Source organism: Aristolochia californica, unplaced genomic scaffold (genome assembly GCF_029961685.1).
Source record: "Aristolochia californica isolate CCGP_79_NKW_82.1479 unplaced genomic scaffold, dmAriCali1.0.hap1 SCAF_11, whole genome shotgun sequence".
Classification (NCBI taxonomy): domain Eukaryota; kingdom Viridiplantae; phylum Streptophyta; class Magnoliopsida; order Piperales; family Aristolochiaceae; genus Aristolochia; species Aristolochia californica.
In genome coordinates, this window is record NW_027181782.1 from 31,937,189 (window position 1) to 31,958,235 (window position 21,047).

The 21,047-nt window shown below is 36.1% G+C and overlaps 1 protein-coding gene across 2 annotated transcripts; it reads right to left on the reverse strand.

Annotated features, from left to right (window-relative positions):
- Nucleotides 1–2,418: 2,418 nt before the first annotated feature.
- On the reverse strand, nucleotides 2,419–19,759 carry LOC137944803 (uncharacterized). Of its 2 annotated transcripts, XM_068790557.1 has the most exons (6): nucleotides 19,688–19,759; nucleotides 19,516–19,603; nucleotides 18,858–18,948; nucleotides 3,848–3,932; nucleotides 3,561–3,717; nucleotides 2,419–2,739 (listed from the first exon to the last, which is right to left on the reverse strand). In XM_068790557.1, exons 1-6 carry the CDS (start codon nucleotides 19,727–19,729, stop codon nucleotides 2,624–2,626), a joined length of 579 nt encoding a protein of 192 aa, XP_068646658.1. In that variant the 5' UTR covers nucleotides 19,730–19,759; the 3' UTR covers nucleotides 2,419–2,623. The 2 variants fall into 2 exon arrangements, with proteins under 2 accessions (XP_068646658.1, XP_068646659.1); XM_068790558.1 differs by lacking the exons at nucleotides 19,516–19,603; nucleotides 19,688–19,759 and having other exon boundaries at nucleotides 3,848–3,961; nucleotides 18,858–18,938.
- Nucleotides 19,760–21,047: the final 1,288 nt, after the last annotated feature.

Below are 21,047 nucleotides of genomic sequence, written 5' to 3' on the forward strand. Positions count from 1 at the left end.
CATAAGATAAAGGTAGGGAAGAACAAGGATTTCAAACTCCTATCCCTTGGACTGGTGCTTTTGATACATCAGCAATAGAGACAAATCTTAGAGTAAGATATAGGAGAGTTTAGAGCAATTACTAATCTTCCTATTAAGATGTTTAGAATCTCCAAATAATCCAAGGGAAAGACAAAACATATGAAAGGGCTTTTTAATCATTAAGAAGCATTATGAGCTTATTTGTAAAGCAAGTATCCCTTGCTCCTTGGTCTTTGTGACCAACTATAAGTTTCTTTTCTAGTTGTTTCACTTAGAGTTTTGTTGAGCACAAGTCCCTAGTTGTTTGGGTAGGTGGTATATTTCTTACCAACCATAAGTCCCTAGTTGTTTGGTCAGATGTTGTTTTTCTTGTTGATTGTAAGTCTCTAGTTGTTTGGGCGAGTGATGTAAAATAACCTATGTAGTTCTAAGCTTTAGATGTCATTAGGCTAAACATAGTGTATGTTTTAATTCCAGGGCAAGAGATCCATCCGAGCGGAGTAGTGATGTAATATAACCTATATAGTCATTTGGCTAAACAGAGTGGACGTTTTAATTCCAGGGCAAGAGATCTCTGCGAGTGGAGTAGTAATTTGATATAGTAATTGTAAATGACTATAAAAATCATGGTGTTGTGGATATGCTTGTGCAAAAAGGAATTAAAGTCCATAACTATGGTAAACCTATTCACTCCCTCTAGGTTTACTTGGACTAAGTTGTTTCTAATGGTATCAAAGCAAGTATACTTATGAAGCCTGTTAAAATCTTTAGGTTGAGTATTAAAGATCCCAAATGGCTACTAGCACATCTTCACAAACCTCTCCATAGTTATGTCAATAACTCAACCTCCACTATTTGATGGAAGTAATTACTCGCATTGGAAATATAGAATAAAACACTTTCTGTTAGGATTTGAGTTTGACCTATGGGAAATTATTGAATTTTTGGAAACGATAAATAATTTATGAACTTTTTTAATTTAAGTACATTGTGCCTCTATTTATAGTGGAGGAAATACATAGAACCATAATGAAATTAAACTACCTATGTCCTAGTTAGACCCAAAATAGTACTCCTAATATCTTTGAACTTTTCCATATCACTCTTCTGCACTCTCCCTCAAGTTAGAGTTTGTAACTTTACCTTGCATAGAAAAAAAAAAATTGGTCTTCAATCTTAGAGTCCAATCTTCTTTAGCTAAAATTTTTTTCATAGATGCAAAATCGTCTTCTTTTATTCTCCTCTTTACTTGACTATTTTGGTCACATAAAATAAAATACTTATTTCTTTGTACATTTTCTACTTCTCCCCCTCAAGTTGGGGATAATTATTTTCTTTATCAAGAGGCCTAGCTTACACAAAATAAATGTGAGAGAAGAAAAATTACCCCTAACCCAACTAAAGAATTCCAAATACTAGTTTGAAAAGGCTGCTCAAATTTAGAGGACCAACCCAACTTTAGGGCAATAAAAAGAGTTTACTCAATTAGTAAGGGTAGCTAAAAAATCCACTTGGGTAAAAAGAATTAAAGAATAAAAATACTACTCAATTAAAAAAAATCGGATGTTGGTCGTCTTCCTGTTCTTTGCACGTAGTTGATCTATTACTTCAAAGCGATGAAAATACAAGATGAATGAAAGAAAAATAGAGATAGTAACACTCATACTTCAAATGGAATAAGGTGATAATGCGACACTCATAGTTCCAAAAAAACAAGGAAACATTCATCAAATTAATAGATTAATGAGAGTGACCAGTCTTAACACTAAACAGGGATAAAACAAATTAAAAGATCAGATTTCGATCATGTCCTTTAAAATCTTTTAAGCGAATGAAGTAAGAGGGAGAAAAAATTTACCATATTTGACTAAAAAGGAAACTTTTAGGATTTGAATAAGAGAACTTGAACCCAAGAATCAATGATAACAAGTTACTAAAATAAATAGAAAACTCCAATTAAAAAACATGAGAAATTTCATGTCCTGGATTCTCCCTCTTCTTCTCTGCAATACAAATCGACGAGTTGCAGCAGCATCTTGCCTAAAGACTCTTCTGGCATCTGGGAAAAACACGACTTCTCTCACAGAGAAACAAAAGATTTCTGTTCTGGTTTCTCACCAAGAACAGGTTTGGTTTTAGCAAACAATAGCTTTTGGTAAAAATAATATCAAGTTGGGGGTTCAGATTCAACGGTTCAGATTTTTACATTTCATATTCACTTTTTCTTCACCAACAATTAATCAAACTTTTGGAATTACCCGGAGTAACAACAAGAGCCCTTCTTAGTGAAACTGGGGTTAAATAAGCATCTTTCATATCTAAGGATTCATGTGTTGAAATTATTTTTAATAAATAAATGAATTTAAACACAAACCAAACCATAACCATGAAAATATTCTTATTATCTAATTAAATATTATTTTTAGCTCAAAAATAGCCTGTGATTATATGAAACTTGAACTAAATAGAGTACATCTCATGAGCAGAGGTAGTGTTATAAGAACCACGGCCAGGCATGGTTGAATGTTAGCAAAGAGCACCTCCAGGATGTTCTAGCAAAGACCACTCACGCTCCTGCATCAAGCTGATCGCGGAAACCTGTTCACTGCTTCTGGAATATGTTCACCAACCGGGTGTGAACCTCTTCTTTGATCTGATTTCCATTCCCCGTATTGAGCGTGTAAACAATTGCTCCTGGATGATTTCTCAGCCTTGCCACTGTCAAAATCATCAATCAAGTGGATTAGAAACTAAACCCATCAAATAAACAACTGAATAGAGGAAGAAACAAAAAACAGGCGCTTTAGTTTTGTTAAATAAGCTGTTAATCAAATAAAAATGGACATGTTCAAGAATTGAGAACACGTTATTATGAAGAACAAGTAGTCACCTCATGTGCAAGATACATACAAAAAGAAATTGCAACTGGCATTTTCAGAGGATTGTGGTTGATCCAAAATTATCATAAAGCAGAACATCCACCTGTATGTGTAACTTATTCCATAATAGCTGACGATAGGAAAACTTTCTGGCCATTTTTAAAGGTCAAACAGCTATTTTCTGATTAACTGGGACTTCAGACCGCAGCTCATTCATGCGAGGATTTCACATGAATGATCCAAATCACCTTCACTAAGTCCTAAAGTGGAAGACTAGGATATCTAGAAACTTTGTTAGCACCCCCACTTGAACAGCAGATGACAGTACTCTATTAGGATCATATACAGGTTATACACTATCGAGGGTTATCCATTTCAAGTCTTTCCTTCAGCACTGAATGAGTAGAAAGAACTCTACCTCAGAAGCCTCAGAAAGATTCTATAATGAATCCCAAACCTCTAAAATAGGAGCAATAAATGACACTAATGCATAGAACTACATAAAATACCAAAAGAACATAGTATCACATACAAAATTTAGATTTTGACAGGACAAGAACTTTAAATATTTATAGGCAGGAGCTTCTATTTAAAGTAACTTTCAATCCAAACAATTCAACCACTCAAAATTATTTACAGAGATGATATAAATTATAATACCTCCAGGTATGTCTCGACCAAACTTTGGAATGGGTATCGTAGCCAAGACAGGGATATTGGATTCTAGAACTCTTAAAACAGATGGAAAAAATAAAGAACTGTACAACTCCATTTTACCGACTTCATCAATGATGAAGAGATCTGTATGTTCCTTGACCTGAAATCAGAGAATGAACTAATGTTAACACTGCCACAAGCAAAGCCACATTAGTGCGGCAAATGATTCCTAAACTTAGGCTGCTTTATTTAGCTTCATGTCTCAAAAGATAAAGAATGAGAAAGACTACCTGCAACTCTGGCAAAGCGAGTGACTCAAAAGATGCTAGATCTACTTTGTATTTCCCAACAGCGGGCCATCTGATGGACTCTGGGCTGCCATTGTAAAACATACTTAACTCAAGCTGTAGAATGAAGTGGTACCCAAATTAAAAATATCAAATTGCAAAGCCCACTAGACCATAAGAATAGATAAACACATCATGGGAAGACCAACAGCAGCAGATTGTTATAAAAAGCCTGCTGAGCTGAGCTGCTCCAAAAGAAAAACTCCAGTAAACAGGAAGACTTTTTTTGTGTTTTATTTTTCATGACAAAAAATTATCCTATTATAACAGGTAGGATTTTTTTATTTTAACTACTGCTAGCATGCAAAATGACAGTCTGCAAGTGAGGTTGACTCCATCATTTTGTAATTGGAAAATGAATAGAATAGCAAATCTGTTTTCAACTCTTTCTGAGAATAATGAGAATTTCACCGCAAAGACGCGAAAAAAATACAAGATACAAAGAGGTCACTCATTCAAAGGCCAAACAGAAAGAAAAAACTAAACACTAATATGCCAAAAAACATACAAACCAAAGAACCTAACACAAAATCAACCAGAATCAAGCAGGTAAGTATCCCTTTCAATTGGTGAGTACATGAAACACCTATCCTAGCCAGATTATCTGCCAAACCATTTGCACTTCTCATGCTATATACCCCCTGCAAAGAAAGAGCATGACAAATCTAGATCTTCATTGTTTTTTTTTTTTTTTTTTTGAGAGGGCGTGGCGCGATTCGAACTCGCGACCTGACACACCTGATGTAAAGAGAATACCACTAGACCAAACGGCCTTAGGTATCTAGATCTTCATTGTGGATATGCCAAAATCTCCAAGGTAGCATGATGCCTGTTAAAAACCATCTAACTACTATAACTGAATCAACTTCAATAATGAGTTGAAAATTGAAATTTTTTCCTGTAGATCTTCAACCCGCAGAGCAAAGTTCAGAGGTCTGCATAGAGTCACACTCACAGAAAGGAGCAGGATACGCTCTCTTGACTTGTCCCAAACAGTCCCAAAGGATACTTCCATTCCTGCAGGGCCAAGATTCCCTTCTGGGCTCCCAATAAAATTAAAAAAATACCTAGTGCATGTCCTTAAAGATCCAAAGGAGTCGCACCTTCCCACAATCTTCAAAATCTACTTGTTAAGTATAAAGAAAAAAGAACAGAGTAGGACATATGCCTGTTAGGCTCAGTTTGCACTTCGTTGAGTTTGTACCCGGTTTGTGTTATCCATGTCCCAAGCCTGTTATTTATGTGATTAAGTCTAGACATGAGGGGGAGGAATAGCAGGAATAATTTCAAATGGATAAATGTAAATAAAATTTTTTGATTTATAAGGTTGAACAATAAGACTCATAAGTCTTTCTCAACAAAAAAAAAAGGCTTCCTAAGTGGCTAATCATTTTGAGATGGAACCAAACTCAATCTTAACATAGTACTCCAGTGGGTTCTCTAAAATGTGTGAGTTGAACTTATCAACTCACAGAGATGATGATGAATGTTTCTTTTTCATCTTATATAGAATTAACCTCCATCAGTTCACTCGAGTCTCTTTTTGGTTTTTGATTTTGTTAACTTCATCACAGTTTAATCTCTCCATTCAACGTATGGTTAGTATTTCAGTGTTTCTCTAAAACTCCCCTTCGTGTTATCTCCTCACCTAATCTTGGCAAATAATTTCGTCTTTCAAGATGACAAGGAACAAGGTTTCCCTGATTCGATGTTCATCGAGGCATTTTTTTAATCTTTTCTGCCCTTACAACAGATAGTCAAGGCCACCATTGAGGAAGGCTGTCAACTATAGGCCCAGTGCTTCCAGAACTCCAGTAATGGCATCAACATTGAAAAAACCCAAGCACATCATGACGAATACCTTGGCCACTACTATTGATCAAATTGAAAGGTTGGATCATGCACTTGAGTAATGTTGATACAAGTAGGTGTGCTTCTCAACCCAATCATGATCAGTTATCTTAGTAGATACGACTTGGAGAAGAATTGACTGATTAAAGATAGCAATTTCTCCATCTCATCGATGCAAAGATCAAGAACCCTGAGTTTGACAATCATCAGGATATGTCCCCTCAATGGAACGTATGATGGAAATAATTTCAAAAGCAAGATAAAGAAATAGCCTATGTGTTTGCTCTGTGTGGGTTATTGGCTAAGAGAGCTTCAAGTACTCTACTGGAGGAATTGACTGATTAAAGCCACCAATTTTTTCGCCTCGAAAATAATTTCAGAAGCAAGACGAAGGTCCAATCTAGATAAACTCACCAGTTTCGATTGCTGCACTGCTCAGTTCCACATGGGCTTGCTATGTGAAGGTTTTGGTTTCCAGTTGCCGAGTGCTTGTGTTGTCAGAGCCAACTATTATCTCTTTGGCGGACCCTGGCAAAGATTCTCTCCCAATTTAGCTTCCAAGCATTGAAGTTCAATGATCATTGGAAACTCGATTTTTGCTCTTTGTGATGACAGATCCCTATGGAGAAGCCCAAAAGCTCTTCCAATGCTAGTTGTCGTAGCTGGGAAGGACCCACTTCTGGGCTCCTCTAGAACAGCATAACTAGAGAGATGTGTTCCATATCTTGAAGCGGGCAGGTTGGAGTTGAGAGAAATATTCTGGTATCCGAAGCAATTTATCTCAAGGAGACATTTTGTAGCTACATCAGCCTTAATAACAGCTCCAAGTTTGAAGTTGGGGATGTTGTTATCAAGGTAGAAATTCAAAAATATAGGCCACAGATACAACTTTTAGATACAACAAATTCACTGTTTTTTTTTTTTTTTTTTTTTTTTTTTTTTTGATAAGGACAACAAATTCACCTGTTGTGACAATACAATCCAAAGGGCTATAGTTAACAAGTAACAATGCAACTTCCTCCTGTTTTTCTTTATTGATAATTAACAAGTAGATTTTGTAGACTGAGAAGGCATGACTCCCTAGGGGCTTTGATGAAATGCATATGGCATTTTTTCTGGGTTGGTCAAAAAATTGGTTACTTTTGATTGTCAATTTGTTGGTTCATCTAATGGTCAATCTATACGGCTTGATGGCAGTTTTAATGGTCCAGGTCTGGTTAATTTTATGGTGACTTTGATGGTCTCGTGATGGAATTTGTGGGTAATTTCTCGTCAAGTTTCATGGCCTTGATATTAGTCAACTTGGTCGATATCTAACTTTAGTATTTTTCCCATACATGTGGAATTCAGGTTACATCCAAAAGGCCCTTTACAGGTGGTAGGCTTCCAATATCCACTCTATTCTGATTTTTTTTTTATCACTTTGGAGCAATGCATATAGACCCTCTACTTGATAGAGTCAGGTGTCTCCTTAAATCCAGCTTGAGTCAAATCAAGTTGAGTCGAGTCGAGTTAGTTTACTCTTCACCCCTAGAAGTGGCTGAATTTGTTGCTACTCTTGCAAGTCGGTAGACTCTTACAATTGCCCCTAAAAGAGGGTGGTTCCGCCTTTGTGTTTGAGCATTGTCTCTTAACTCGGCTAAGACCAAGTTTTGTTGGTGTATAGAATCTTATTGTTTAGCAGGAGTAATGATTTATTCACTTTCATATTGTGTCAATACATGGCTCTTCTATTCGGCCTCCAAATCTTCAAAGAGCGTCTCCATGGCAAGTTGCTTATCGAAAGAGATTCAAAGACTGTCATCAGCTGGTGTTCAAAAGATAGCTCTCCCTAGGGGTGGCTTCGAACCGAGCCGGCTCGGTTCGGCTCGGTACCAGCTCGGTTCGATTCGTTATCTATCGAGCTCGAGCACCGAAATCGGCTCGTTTACCTTAACGAGCCGAGCTCGACCGAAGCCAGGTTCTGTTCGTCGGCTCGAAGTGAGTCGGATCGGTATTGGGATCGCGAGCGAGCGGGGGAGCGGGAGCGGGATCGAGAGCGAGGGGGGGAAAAATTTTTCCTCCCCCCTCGTCACCGCCGACCCCTCCCATCGGTTGTTGTCGCCGCCTCTACCGTCGTCGCAGCTGTTCGCCGGCCGTCGCAGCTGCTCTCCGGCCGCCTCTGTGGCCGTCCGTTCGATTTCTTCCTCTCCTCGCCGTCACCTCTGTTTCCGTCGCCGCCGCTTCCGTCGCCGCCGCCTCCGTCGTAGATGTCATCCCCAACGATAGGTCCTCCCCGGTGCCGTAACCCCCTTCCCTCCGCGTCGTCTCGGCGGAAAACCAGAACAGGGGAGAAATAATCTCCCCCCTCCCTCGCGCGAAGATGATCTCGCACGTGCGGTTTCGCACGTGCGAGATCATAAGATAAAAAATTAAAAAAACTTTTTCCTCTGGAAAAAATTAAAAATAAAATTTATAGAAATAATTTTCTATAAACTATTAGTGTCTCATGTTTTTTTAAACATTTTTCTAATTGAAATTTTTTATTAAAAATATATAATTTTCTAAGTAAGATTTTCGTAACAAGATGGGGTAGAAAACTGTATAGAAAATTTTTGAATAAGTATTTAACAGTTGATGCTGTAATACTTTTAGCATGAAGCAATTTTCATTGCAATTTTGTGTTTGATATTTTATTTAATTAAAAATTTATTGATAAGTATAATAATATATTAGATTGATTATTAATTTTTATTTATTTCCCTAGAAGAGACAATAAAAGGTCCATTTAACTTTCCTAATAAAATTTTAAAATATTTCCTATAATTTTCTAATAAGTCACTAATAGTAATAAGATTTTATTTAAAGGTTTTTTTGGGAATATGTATCATAGGAAAAATATTTTTAGTTTTTCCTAGAATATAAATTTTTATCTAGGAGCACTAAGGAGGCCATAATAAATTATGGCCAGATTCAAAAATTACAAAACAAGCTAGACAACAATTGGAGTAAAAAATATTAATATTGGTGCATTTTAATCCATTATTGAAATTCAATCCTGAACCTCCCCTATCATTATATTTTTTTTTAAATGTATGCATAATTTTATATATAATTTATTCAAAGCCACCCCTACGTGCGAGATCATAAACAAGGAAAAAAAAACTCTATCCCTTCCTCATGGCTCTTAAATAAATTGAAAATATATTTTACGAGAAAAACGTTTCTAGAGACTATTAGTGGTTTTTTCAATAAATGTTGAAAAGACATTTTTAATAGAAATATAAGGACCATTAGTGCCTCATGTTTTTTCAAAATATTTTTCTAATTATAAATTCTTTTTAAAAAATCATATAATTTTCTAAGTAAGATTTTCTTGCCAAGATGGGTTAGAAAACCATATAGAAAAATTTTGAATAAGTATTTGACAGTTGATGATATAATACTTTGAGCATGGGGCAATTTTTATAGCAATTTTGTGTTTGACATTTTATGTGATTAAAAATTTATCGATAAGTATAATAATATATTAGATTAATTATTAATTTTTATTTATTTCCTTAGAAAAGGCAATAAGAGGTCCATTTAACTTTCCTAAGAAAAATTTAAACTATTTCTTGTAATTTTCTAGTAAGTCTGTAATAGTAATAGGATTTTATTTAAAGGATTTATAGTTTTTATTTGGGTGATTGTAAATTGATAGTGATATTTTATTTAATTTTGTTGTGTTTGATTATTGTATGGAGTTTATTTATAATGTTATGCAGTGTATGGAGTGTTTAGACTATTTTATGGAGTGTATAAACAATTTCATGAAGTGTTTATGGAATGTATAGACAATTTTATGGAGTGTTTATGCAGGTATTATGTATACTGATTATGCCCAATTTTAAGTAAAGGTCATGCCGAATTTTATACAAGTATTATATATATAGATTATGCTCAATTTTAAGTAGAGGTTATGCCCAATCTTATACATGTATTATATATATAAGTTATGCCCAATTTTATGTAAAATGTATGCATAATTTTATATACATTTTATTCAATATATATTTTTTGAAAAGTTTTAAATGTATGTTGAGGCTCAAGCTCGGCTCGAACTCGTTGGGCTCGAGCTCGATAACAATTTTAGGCTCGAGACGAGGCTCGGCTCGAAATATTTAAATCAAGCTCGGCTCGAACATAAGCAGGTTCGGGCTCGGCTCGGCTCGATGCCACCCCTAGCTCTCCCCCTTGGTGCCACTGGCCAACCATTGATTGTATTGCTGACATTGTATCATCCATTCATTGTAATTGGAACCCCATTCCTAGATCAGCCAATTCTTTAGCTGATAAATTGGCAAAATTCGCAACCTCCCAACAATCTCTCATTGTTTTGGAAGGTTTCCCCCCTTGTAATATGCTCGTTTGAGCTCTCTCTTAATAAAATTCAGCATCATTTAAAAAAAAATCATTGTGTCAATCCAAGCTAGGTCTCTATGTAATAGTTCTCTAGCTTGAAGGAGAGAAGTAGAAACTCTAATGGTGGTATTAGTAATAGTAAAGTGTTCAAACCTTTCTAAGAGTGGTATTGAAGTCTTTAATCAAAGATGTCGACCAAAGTAAAGTTTTCTAAAGACATCAAAGAAAGGCAGAGAAAGAAAAGAGTATGAACGTCAATGAAGTTAAGTGCAAGAATCATCCTACAAGTGCAATTTAAAGCCAAAGACCACATAGAAGCCACAAAAAAATGACAAGCCACTTTGAAGGTTTATTGCTCAACCTTGTAAGCCAACAACTTTTATTAACACTTATCCATGTGAGACTATTCTCACTAACAAGTTTCAACCACCACTCTAAGTAGGTGGCTGGATTCAACTCTTAAGGAAAAAAATTTACAAATACAGTTTGTGCCTGCTAAAAAAAATCTGAAGTGATACTCAAATACTTCATATTACTCCATAGCTTTGGGCTAGCTAATATTACTGGAAACCTCCAACATCGCCTATATGTCTTACAATGCAATCAAACAAGTGCTACAATTATCTTGTATGGGGGAACAACTATCCTTTTGATTGCATCCATTCCTGTACTTCTAAAAGTTGTTATCTAACTATCCAACTATACCCTATCGCTTAACCACTCTTTGCTTGCACTCTCTGCATCATTAATTTTTCGCTACTTAAGCTCACAATTTCCTATTTAGAGTCAGCCATCTCAGAAGTAGTTATTCTAACCACTGGCATTTCCTAAGCATGGAGGGAAGAATGGTTGTTGATGGCATTAACCCTAAGGCTAAAGAAACACTCTTTCTCTAATTGATAAAAAGCTTAGAAACAAACAGATATTATGCAATTAATTGATCCAAAAAGTCATAACCAAAAAGATTTTCATGGACAAAATGTAATGGGGAAACGCAAGTACAAGCAATTATGTTCATCTTAAAAACTCCACTAATGTAGCTCATCCAATTACAAGTAATTTCAATAAAGACCATTGTCATTTCATTCGGACAGTTAAGTTTGCAATCAATGAACAGATCAGCCTCTAGAAAAGACCAAACAAGTTTTGAAGTTTGGAGGAACAATTTCAAAGTGCAAGTCATTAGTCTTCATTTAAAAATACATATTGACCTAACTTGAAGCACCCAAGAACATTTTCGATATTTTAGAAGGATGCTTATTTAGCCTATTGAATCCTAAGAAGATGGGACAACATGATCATCCAAGTCATTTGCCTGTTGTTCAGCACTTTTTTCCACTCCTCAATTATGTGATAACAAACTGGATATATTGAGACTAAACTGATTGCAGTCCTCATTAACACTATCCACAACAAAGTCAAAGTAGGGGTTCATATCTTACATGACACCAAATGTAACCAAGAGTTGTTAAGGAATAGTCCCACATGGATTAGTGAATACAAAGATTTTGAGTTCATTAGTTAGGAAAGAGGTTTCTTAAGTTGGCTAGTCATTTTGGGATGGACCTTGGACCCAACTTCACATGGTATCAGAGCGGGTACTCATATGTGAGCCTACACTTAAATTATCCACTTGTAAAGTCACAAAAGAGGGGCTACACCTAAATTATCCACTTGTAGAGCCACAAAAGAGGGCATACACCTAAAATTATTCACTTGTAGAGCCACAAAAAGAGAGCCTACACGTAAATTATCCACTTGTAGAGCCACAAAAGAGGGCATTCACGTGAGGGGGAGTGTTAAAGAATAGTCCCACATGGATTAGTGAGTACAAAGATCTTAAGTTTATTAGTTGGGAAAGAGATTTCCTAAGTTGGCTAGTCATTTTGGGATGGGCCTTGGACCCAACTTCACAAGAGTTATTTAGGTGGGAGGTCTGTGGTTCAAGTCTCAATAGGTCTGTGGTTCAAGTCTCTGGATTGCTTAACGGAATCAAAGTATTCACTAGCCAGCTCGTGGGCCCCCTCTGCATCGAAGGGGACTCAAAGACTGTCCTTAACTGGTGTGCAAAATCTATCAGACCTTCGTGGAAGGTCACCATTGGAATATGTATTCAAAAATTTGTAATTTAATTTCTTCTTTAAATTGTAATTGGAAGCACAATCCTCGCTTTGCCAATCTTTTGACAGACATTCAGGCTAAGACGGGTATTTCACTCCAACACTTTGTTGTGGAAGAAGGCCCTCCTAGCTAGGTTTGTTTGTTCTTTTCCCTCTCTTTTATAGTATATACACCTTATTTCAAAAAAAAAAAAAAACACTCAAAGGTGGCAAATGTCCAACTTCCACCTCTTTGTTTTCATCACAGTGGGGTGGCAGGTTGGTGGCAACCCTCACTTTCTTCAGTTAGCCCCATTTAGGTGTCTTACAAACAAAAGTCTGAAATCAGCGTATCCATTCCCCAGTAAAACAGACACCAGAAAGGAACACCACTACATTGAGAGGAGGTATTGTGGACTTCCCAATTCTCTTTTGCAAAAGATGCAGGAGCACCCTACCAAACCCTCCCCATCTCCTCCTCCTCTCCATCTCTCAATCTCATACTTTTCTTCTCTCCCATAACCTCGATTGTTGAATATCTCAAAGTACTCTTCTCTGCTTTCTATTTATCCTGTTGGATTAAAAGTACACTCACCAGCTCAAATATTTTGAAATTAGGAAGTGTACTCAGCACTTAGTCTCCAAATTTTACTACAACACTCACCCTTCCAACCATATATGCATGTCTAAAAGCATAATGCCTCTTTGTATAATTTAGCCAATTGCCCTACCAGCTTGATTTAGGTGACACATCTTAAGTGAGATCTACTTAAGAGAAAAATCAAACCTAGACTAATTGCATATAAAAATTTGCTTCAAGGTGACACCACTTCACTTGTCCTCTTCTAAGCAATCCTCTTCTTTGACTTGTGCTTTTTTTAGATTTTGACTTGGTTTCAAGAATTCACCAACATTTCATGTTACTGCTAGCCTTAGTCCGAAAACTTCATTGCCAGGAGGATTGCGTCTTCCTGCCCTCATTCAAGCAATTAGTAACATCTCAAGATATTGTTTGGTTATCATAGAAAGTAAGGAGGTTTTTGTTTGATATGAAAACTTGTGCTAACATTAGTCATGTCCCATATAAACATGTAATTTTAAAATAAGCTAAGGGTGACCATAACTGTATTATAAAAGAGATAATCCCTATCCAACAAGATACATTCTATCCTAAAGGTGAATTCAATGAAATTTCATAAATAGGGCATGAAATATCAATGTTACACAATTTTCTAGAGTGAACATAATCAACCCTCTACATTGAGAGCCTCAAACTAAATGCTGATGGAAGTTCACTCAGAAACCCTAGGCAGGCTGGATTGGTGTGTCATTCAGGATCATGAAGGCACTGTCCAACTTGTTTTTGCAGATCCTATTGGATGGAAAGACACAGCAAAAACAGAAATCAGAGCTCTAAGTAAATTCGAGTAATTCTCAGCTCCTTTGCTGTAGAAGGACATTTTTCAATAGTGATTAGCTGGAAGAAAGAAAATCTGAAGCCTCTTTGACATGTCAGATATATCCACAAAGAAATTATGGACTTCAAGCCTTATGCTGCTTCATGGAAGCACACATTAAGGGCTTCAAATTCCACTGTTGATATATTAGCTAAAGAGGAAGCTTCTCGCCCATCTCTTGTTATTGGGAATTCCTACCCCTTTTTAGACTGAAGGGTCCTCTGTATTGGTTTGTATGATAATATTTTCATTTCAATAAAAGTCATTTACCCTTAAAAAAAAAAATTAACCCTCTCCACCCTCTCTCCTTCTTTTTTCTTCCCACTTCTCTCTTCTTTATTTGATCCTTCTGGATCGTATTCCACCTCTATTGAATTCTTTATTCTCCCTCTTCTTCATTTGATTCATCGTAGATCATTATTTCTTACTATTTCTGTTTAAAGATTTGAATCTCACCGTGTTTTCTATGCGCACTCATAATGCTCTTTGCATGAAAAAGAATAACAAATCCATCCCACCCCTCTGCCATGCTGTTTTGTCTCTCAAGAATCTCAACTTTGCAACTATCAAATGATTAAAGCTTTCAATGGCTAGTCCTCAATTTTGACCCAGGAATATCTGACCTGATCCCCAAATAAACATGATACCACATCTCACGTGTATGCCGACAAAGGCTAAAGAGGCAGCGATTGAAAAACTGTATACGTATTGGTAGGAGTTGAGTTCATAAATGCGCTGAGGGTTGTAGATGGGTTCTTTAATGTGAAGCGCTCCAAATGGATCAATGACAAGACTCCAAGCTTGCTGGTTTCAAATGGCTATAAGTGGATTTATTGCATGGGTTTCTATAAAAAATACTGCTATTTGTTATGTTTAGCTTTAGGATGGTATTATTTTCATTATGCCATTGGAAAAAAAAAATCTCTTCTTTCAGTTAAAATTATTAGGGCAGTAGGCAAATATTAATCAGCTTATCTATCAATTGGACATAAACAATTGTTGAAAAACAACTATAAGGGCAATTTGGTCATTTCACCTGACCTTCACTTTTATATCTTGATGAAATCTTGTTCCTTATGTTGAATTATGCTTATAGTCCAAATTTCATGTAAACAGGACATGTAGAGTGGGAGATATAAGAAGATTAGGGTTTCACTTAAATGAGGAGCATACCTGTAATTTTTTACCTTTTCACTCAATAAATAAGCCTGGGGACATGCAAACCACCCAAGGCAGATCAGTTTTGAGCCATTCTCTCCACTTTCTCTTCTCCTCTCTTTCTCTTTTCATCTCTTCTTCTCTCTCCTTACTTTTTACAAAAATGCTTTCAAGAATGACAATCTGGAGGAAGTTATATGTAATAGCCAAGGGAATTTCAAATTTGGGAGGAGAGTACAATTCTGTCTCAACTCTCAAACAACTTCACATGCAAGGTTTGAAAAGATTGGTATACCGTAGCATGGAAAATTTTAGGATTGGTATACCGTAGCATGGATCTACTCAAGCATACAACACAAAGGGTATTTAATGAGTTTTTATCGGATATTTAATGATTTTTTATCTGGGGAAAGGATCAATTTGGAAATAGAAATAAAATTTAATCTTCTATCTGAATTTCAGCACAAAAAAATATTAGAACATTGGGATATTCTGTTGAAGTTTGAATCCATGATTCGAGGAAGGTGCAGTTCTAAATGAGAAAAGGTACCCAATCTACAGCAAGAGATTCTTAATTCCAATGCTACATCTACAAATGACGGTCATACATGCAGGAAGGAGATATTGATTTACATGACGCAGCTTGTACATGCAGACTTCTGTAGTATTTCATCTGGACAATAGTTGAAAGACATTTGTGATACTTTAAGAAAGCTCCTGCACTAGGGCTTTATAAAAATCTCAAGAGCCTTTTAAACTGAAAGACTAGCATACTCAGATTTGGAATGTTATATGCAGATTGGGCTAGTTTATATGATAGGAAATCTGGCATTCTATTGAACATTTCTTGGTGATTAATTGGCTTCTCATTCAGAGCAAATCCTCTTGTGGAGGGAGTCTGTACTTTTTATCGAGAAAAAGAAATCTTATGACTTGAAAAGGTGAGACATAAAGTGCAGAAGCTTATATAAAGTAAATAAGCACAACCATTGATGATAACTTCAGGTTTCCCACATGCAATCTAATGTCCAAGTAATTTGATTGCCATTTCATATGAGTAAAAGCCAGAAATACAATTATTTCTCATTAAAATAATTTCTCCTTAAAATGTACCTTCTGCTTATCAATCTCTGCATATTGCTGGACAAAGTCCTCTAATTTCCATCTACTCCAAGATGGGTTTGTTACATTGACATATATGACCCAGCTTGAAAGAAGTATGGTGGAATGAGTGTTTTACATATTTTCGCATTTGCATTTACTCCAAGCTGGAAATTCATTTGTTTCCCACATTTCTCGTTCAGGGTCTAGCAGATGGAAGACTTGGACTAAGATTAAGATTTTTCATTCGGTTACGGTTCTCAAACCATGAAATGAAGGTGAGAATGTCCCTGGAACCCCCAGAAGTGGAAGGCTTGGACTAAAATTATGATTTGTTATTCAGTTATTTTCTCAAACCATGAGGAGGTGAGAATATTTCTGGTGTCTCAGACATATCTAGTTTCCCTCATGTTTCTTCTCAAGGAAACTTCTTCTCCTCTCTCACTACTTCTTTGCTTCTTAATTCTGTCTTCTTTTTCTTGAATAATTATTTTCTTTTCTTCTTTTCTTGAACAATTATTTTCTTTCTTCTTTTTCTTGAATGATTATTTTCTTTTCTTCTTTTTCTTGAACAATTATTTTCTTTCTTCTTTTGCTTGAATGATTATTTTTTTCTTCTTTTTCTTGAATGATTATTTTCTTTCTTCTTCTCCTCTCTCACTACTTCTTTGCATTAATTGTTTTCTTCTTCTTCTTTTTTTAATAATTATTGAAAAGATGTAAGAATGAGAGGAAGAAGGAAGAGAAAAGAGGAAAATAGAGAGAAGAGAAAAGAATTGAGAAGCAGCGAGACGAGGACTCATTGATTAGGCTCCCAAAAGCACAAGCCTCTCCCTTTAATCATTCACTTAAGTGAGGTTTCAGAAAAAGGACAATTATGCCCCTACATACAAAGATACACATAACCCACTAAATATATGTCAGAATTGAATGAGACTCGAAACATAAGGACATGATACGTAGCCTAGCTTGCTGTGAACATATGACACTTATATGAAATGGTGAAATGACCAAAATACCCTTGTATTAGTATTCTAACACTCCCAATGGAGAGTAAATGTCAAAAAGTCCCGGCTTGTCACAAAATACCAGGTTTCATGCCTTCCAAGAGGTTTTGTGAACACACCAAGTTGCTCTAAGGATTTCACATACAGATTAACCACTTTCTCATTACAACATCTATAATAAAATGGCAATCAACCTCTATGTATTCGGTCCTTTCGTAGAATATTAGGTTATTTGCTATGACTATGATGGCCTGATTATCACACTTTATAACCATACGTTCTGAAATGGAAAATCCAAACTCAACAAGAACCGATTTCACCCACGTAAGCTCACTAACTATGTGAGCCATTACCCTATATTCTACATCACCACTAGCTCTAGTCACTACAGCTAGTTTCTTACTCTTCCAACTCACCAAGTTACCTCTAGCAAAACACGAGTAACCCGTGGTAGACCTCCTATCCATTTTGCACCTAGCATAATCTACATCAGGATATCTCACCAATCCTCTCATTTTGAGTGTATAGTAGGCATTTTCTAAGAGCACCTTTCAAATATTTTAAAATTCTCTTAGCAGCTTCTAAATGTATCATTATTGGGTTTTTCCACGAATTGACTCACTACTCCCACTGCAAAGGATATATAGATGTAGTGACTGTAGCATAAATCAATTTTCCCACTAGACGTCTATATTGTGTCTTGTCCCTATCAACAGGACTATGAGAGTCATGAATGCTAGCATTGACTTCCAAAACACCCAAGAGACCATACTCCTGCAACATATTCTACAATATACTTTCTTTGAGAGAGAACAACACCCTTCTAACTTCTAGCCACTTCAATGCCAAGGAAATATTTCAGTTGCCCCAAATCCTTAGTTTGAAAATTTGTGGCCAAATACGTGTTTACCTCAATTCCTTCCAAGTCACTCCCAAATAAGGTGATGTCATCAACATAGACAACTAACATAACAATACCGGTCGTCCTTTTCAACAAGAACATAGAGTGATCACAGTGACTTCTATACAAACCAAACTTCATCACCACAATGTTGAACTTTTCAAACCACACTCTAGGGCTTTGTTTAAGTCTATAGATCACTTTCTTTAATCGACACATTTTCTCTGTCTCCCCAAAGCAACATACTCAGGTGGTTGCTTCATATATACTTCCGAGAATGCAATTTGGCCATCCAATTGAAATAGCGGCCACCCTTCAAACATGTCAACATTGAAGATCTATGTATAGCTCTTGGCTACTAATTTGGCCTTACCTTATACCGGTCAATAGTCCCATCATCTTTATACTTAATTGCGTAGACTCAACGACACCCTACTACAGCCTCCCCTAAAGGTGGGTCACATAGACTTCAACACCAAAGCATCTACCTCCTCATCCATAGCTCGTTTTCACTCAGGTGAAGCCATAGTATCCTGCACTGAATGAGGTATAGAAGACAAAAACAAAGACATAGCAAAGGATTTGTATAATGGAGACAAAAAAATCAAGGCAAACATACTGAGAGATGGGATGAGAGGTAGCCTAGCTTTAATCATTCACTTAAGTGAGATTACAACAAAAGAACAATTATGTCCCTACATACAAAATACTCATAACTCGCGAAATATACATAAGAATTGAATGAGACTTGAAACATAAGGACATGATATGTAGCCTAGCTTTCTGTGAACATATGAACCTATATGAGATGATGAAATGACCAAATACCCCTAGTATTCTAATAATTATTTTCTTTCTTCTTAGCTACAAAAACTATACCAAAAAAGCCTTTAAAAAGCAAAAAAAAATGAAAACAAAAGAATGTACACCGCCAAGAAGCATGCATGCTTTGAAAAAGTAGGAGGAAAAAGTGCATGGAGAGATAAGAAGACCTACCTTGAATTTGTTGTAGATGCAAGAGGACCTCTTCTGCCATCCAATGTCACTACCTCAAATCCCACCCTCTCACCTCCTTGTCTAATCTCACCTAACCAAAAAATTCCACCATCAGGCTGATGAAATTATATGAGACAGAAGAATCTATTGAGAAGTAACAGCAGACAACACTGAAACTCAGTTCCCCGTTAAGTATTTCGATTAATAAAGTATGTCTCAACTCTTAATCAAGTCAGTAGGCTAAAATCCTTGAGACATAAAAGGCCAAATCAGCGTAATTACCAGTTTCTTAAATCCTTCACTCATCGACAAATGGAAATAATAAATAAATATATAGTCTAATTAATGAATTTGTCGCATTTTTAGTTTTTTTAAGCATTACAGCGTCACCAAAGTTCAGAATAAATTTTAGAGCGTGTATCTGACAAAAAAAATATCAATTTTCCAATGGCAAAATCCAGATTTTGGATTTCCAATATCTCTCCAATAGCAGGGGGGGAAAGGCACTAATGATTCTAAAGAATTACGCAGAAATGAAATGTTTCTCGAAAACCATGTTGAAAACTATCAATTCAGTAAAAATGCCTTCTTCAATACAGTAATTCTTTTATATTTCAACTATAAGAAAATTGGCAAGAAACGAAAAACTCAATCCTACGTGTGTAAAATCCACGTATATTCAGATTAGGGTGAAAGAGTTTGAGACTCTCAAAGACTTTCATCACGAGAGTCGTCTTTCCGACGCCCTGAAAACAACAAACCACAGATTAAGATGAAGACGAATCCAAATGGCAGTGAATTTTATTTGAGTTCAGGTAGATGAAGTTTACCGGAGGGCCTGTCACGAGGAAACATTTTCCCGGAGCCGCCATCGCGTTCGTTTTGCTTGCTGGCTTGCTGGACCCCCTTACTGTTCAATATTAAGTCGGACTGTTACACTACAAGCTGCTACAGTTGTGGTCCGACTCAGACATAATTTGGTTATTTGATGTGAGTAATTTTTTTATAAAATGAATATACGTGTTATAGAAAGGTTTGACATTATAACATAACTTTTCACCATGTATAAACTTCGCTTAAAACTCCAATCTCATGTTTTTGTATTATACCAACCTTTGAATTCAAGAAAAAAATAGGGCATTAAATGTTTTTAATTATATATAAATATTTTCAAGACCCTTAGGCATGGCCTATATTACGCTTATAAATCATTTTTGTACATTGGCAATAGGCATGATCGGTCATCCCGCAAGGGCTTGATCGATCATCTTGAATGCAACCTAACATATTTTATAAAGCAATATTAGTCATCTTGTAGAGGCATTATCGAGCGATAAGGAAATGCTTATAAAACATCATCATGAACTAGCATGATGGATCATCTATTGTAGCATGAGTGATTATATAAAACACTCCTTTACCAATTTTATAAAACATGATCTATCAACCTGATTTTCAAAGGGTTATGAAGTGGTTGATTGATGTCATGATCGTGTCAAGAGGTTGGCCGATACAACCTAAAAGACTAGTCGTTTAAGTGCGGAAAACCAACCTAATAAAAAAAGGTGGACCGGAACCACCTCTAACACCTTCTAACACTCACCCTGCCCCTTACCGCTCCCCATGGGATTCAAAGGCGGGACGTGCCGGACTTGGGTCTAATACCATATCAAAAGGTTGGCCAATACAACCAAAAAGACTAGTCGTTTAAGTGCAGAAAGTCAACTTAATCAAGAGAGGTGGACTAGAACCACATCTGACAAATCGATCATTGGGTCATAAGAACTAAAAAAATATGTTACAAAAACATAGATTATCAATTTTGTTAGCTTTTTGTAAATGGTTAAAAAAATGACTATTCTGGCTACAAAGTTATAAATAAGCTCCCAAATACGTAGAGGTGAATTTAATAAGCTTATATTAGCATACTAAACTTTAAAAAATATATTATTCTTCAAATTCTGATTTTGCCCTTTTGAAGAGAATAACTCCAAATTTGGCTAAATCTCCCAAATTGTTTTCACATTTTTGGCATTCATAGTTCTATCAAACTCTATACACTTTTATTTCACGTGCTCAAAGATTTGGAAGTTTGAGCCTCACTATGAGTAGGACTCTATCTTAAAAAGAAAGTTGTGATTGTCAAACGTTTAGCCAATACAATTCAACAGACCGGTCTGTTAAGTGCAG

Excerpts from the sequence above, each read along its gene's own strand:
- LOC137944803 (XM_068790557.1), bottom strand. The coding sequence starts at position 19,729 with ATGGCGGCTCCGGGAAAATGTTTCCTCGTGACAGGCCCTCCG. Across the intron at positions 18,949-19,515 it reads TATACGTGGATTTTACACAC|GTGAGATTAGACAAGGAGGT; the intron begins GTAGGATTGAGT and ends TTTTTTGGTTAG. Across the intron at positions 2,740-3,560 it reads TGGTCGAGACATACCTGGAG|TGGCAAGGCTGAGAAATCAT; the intron begins GTATTATAATTT and ends TGATTTTGACAG.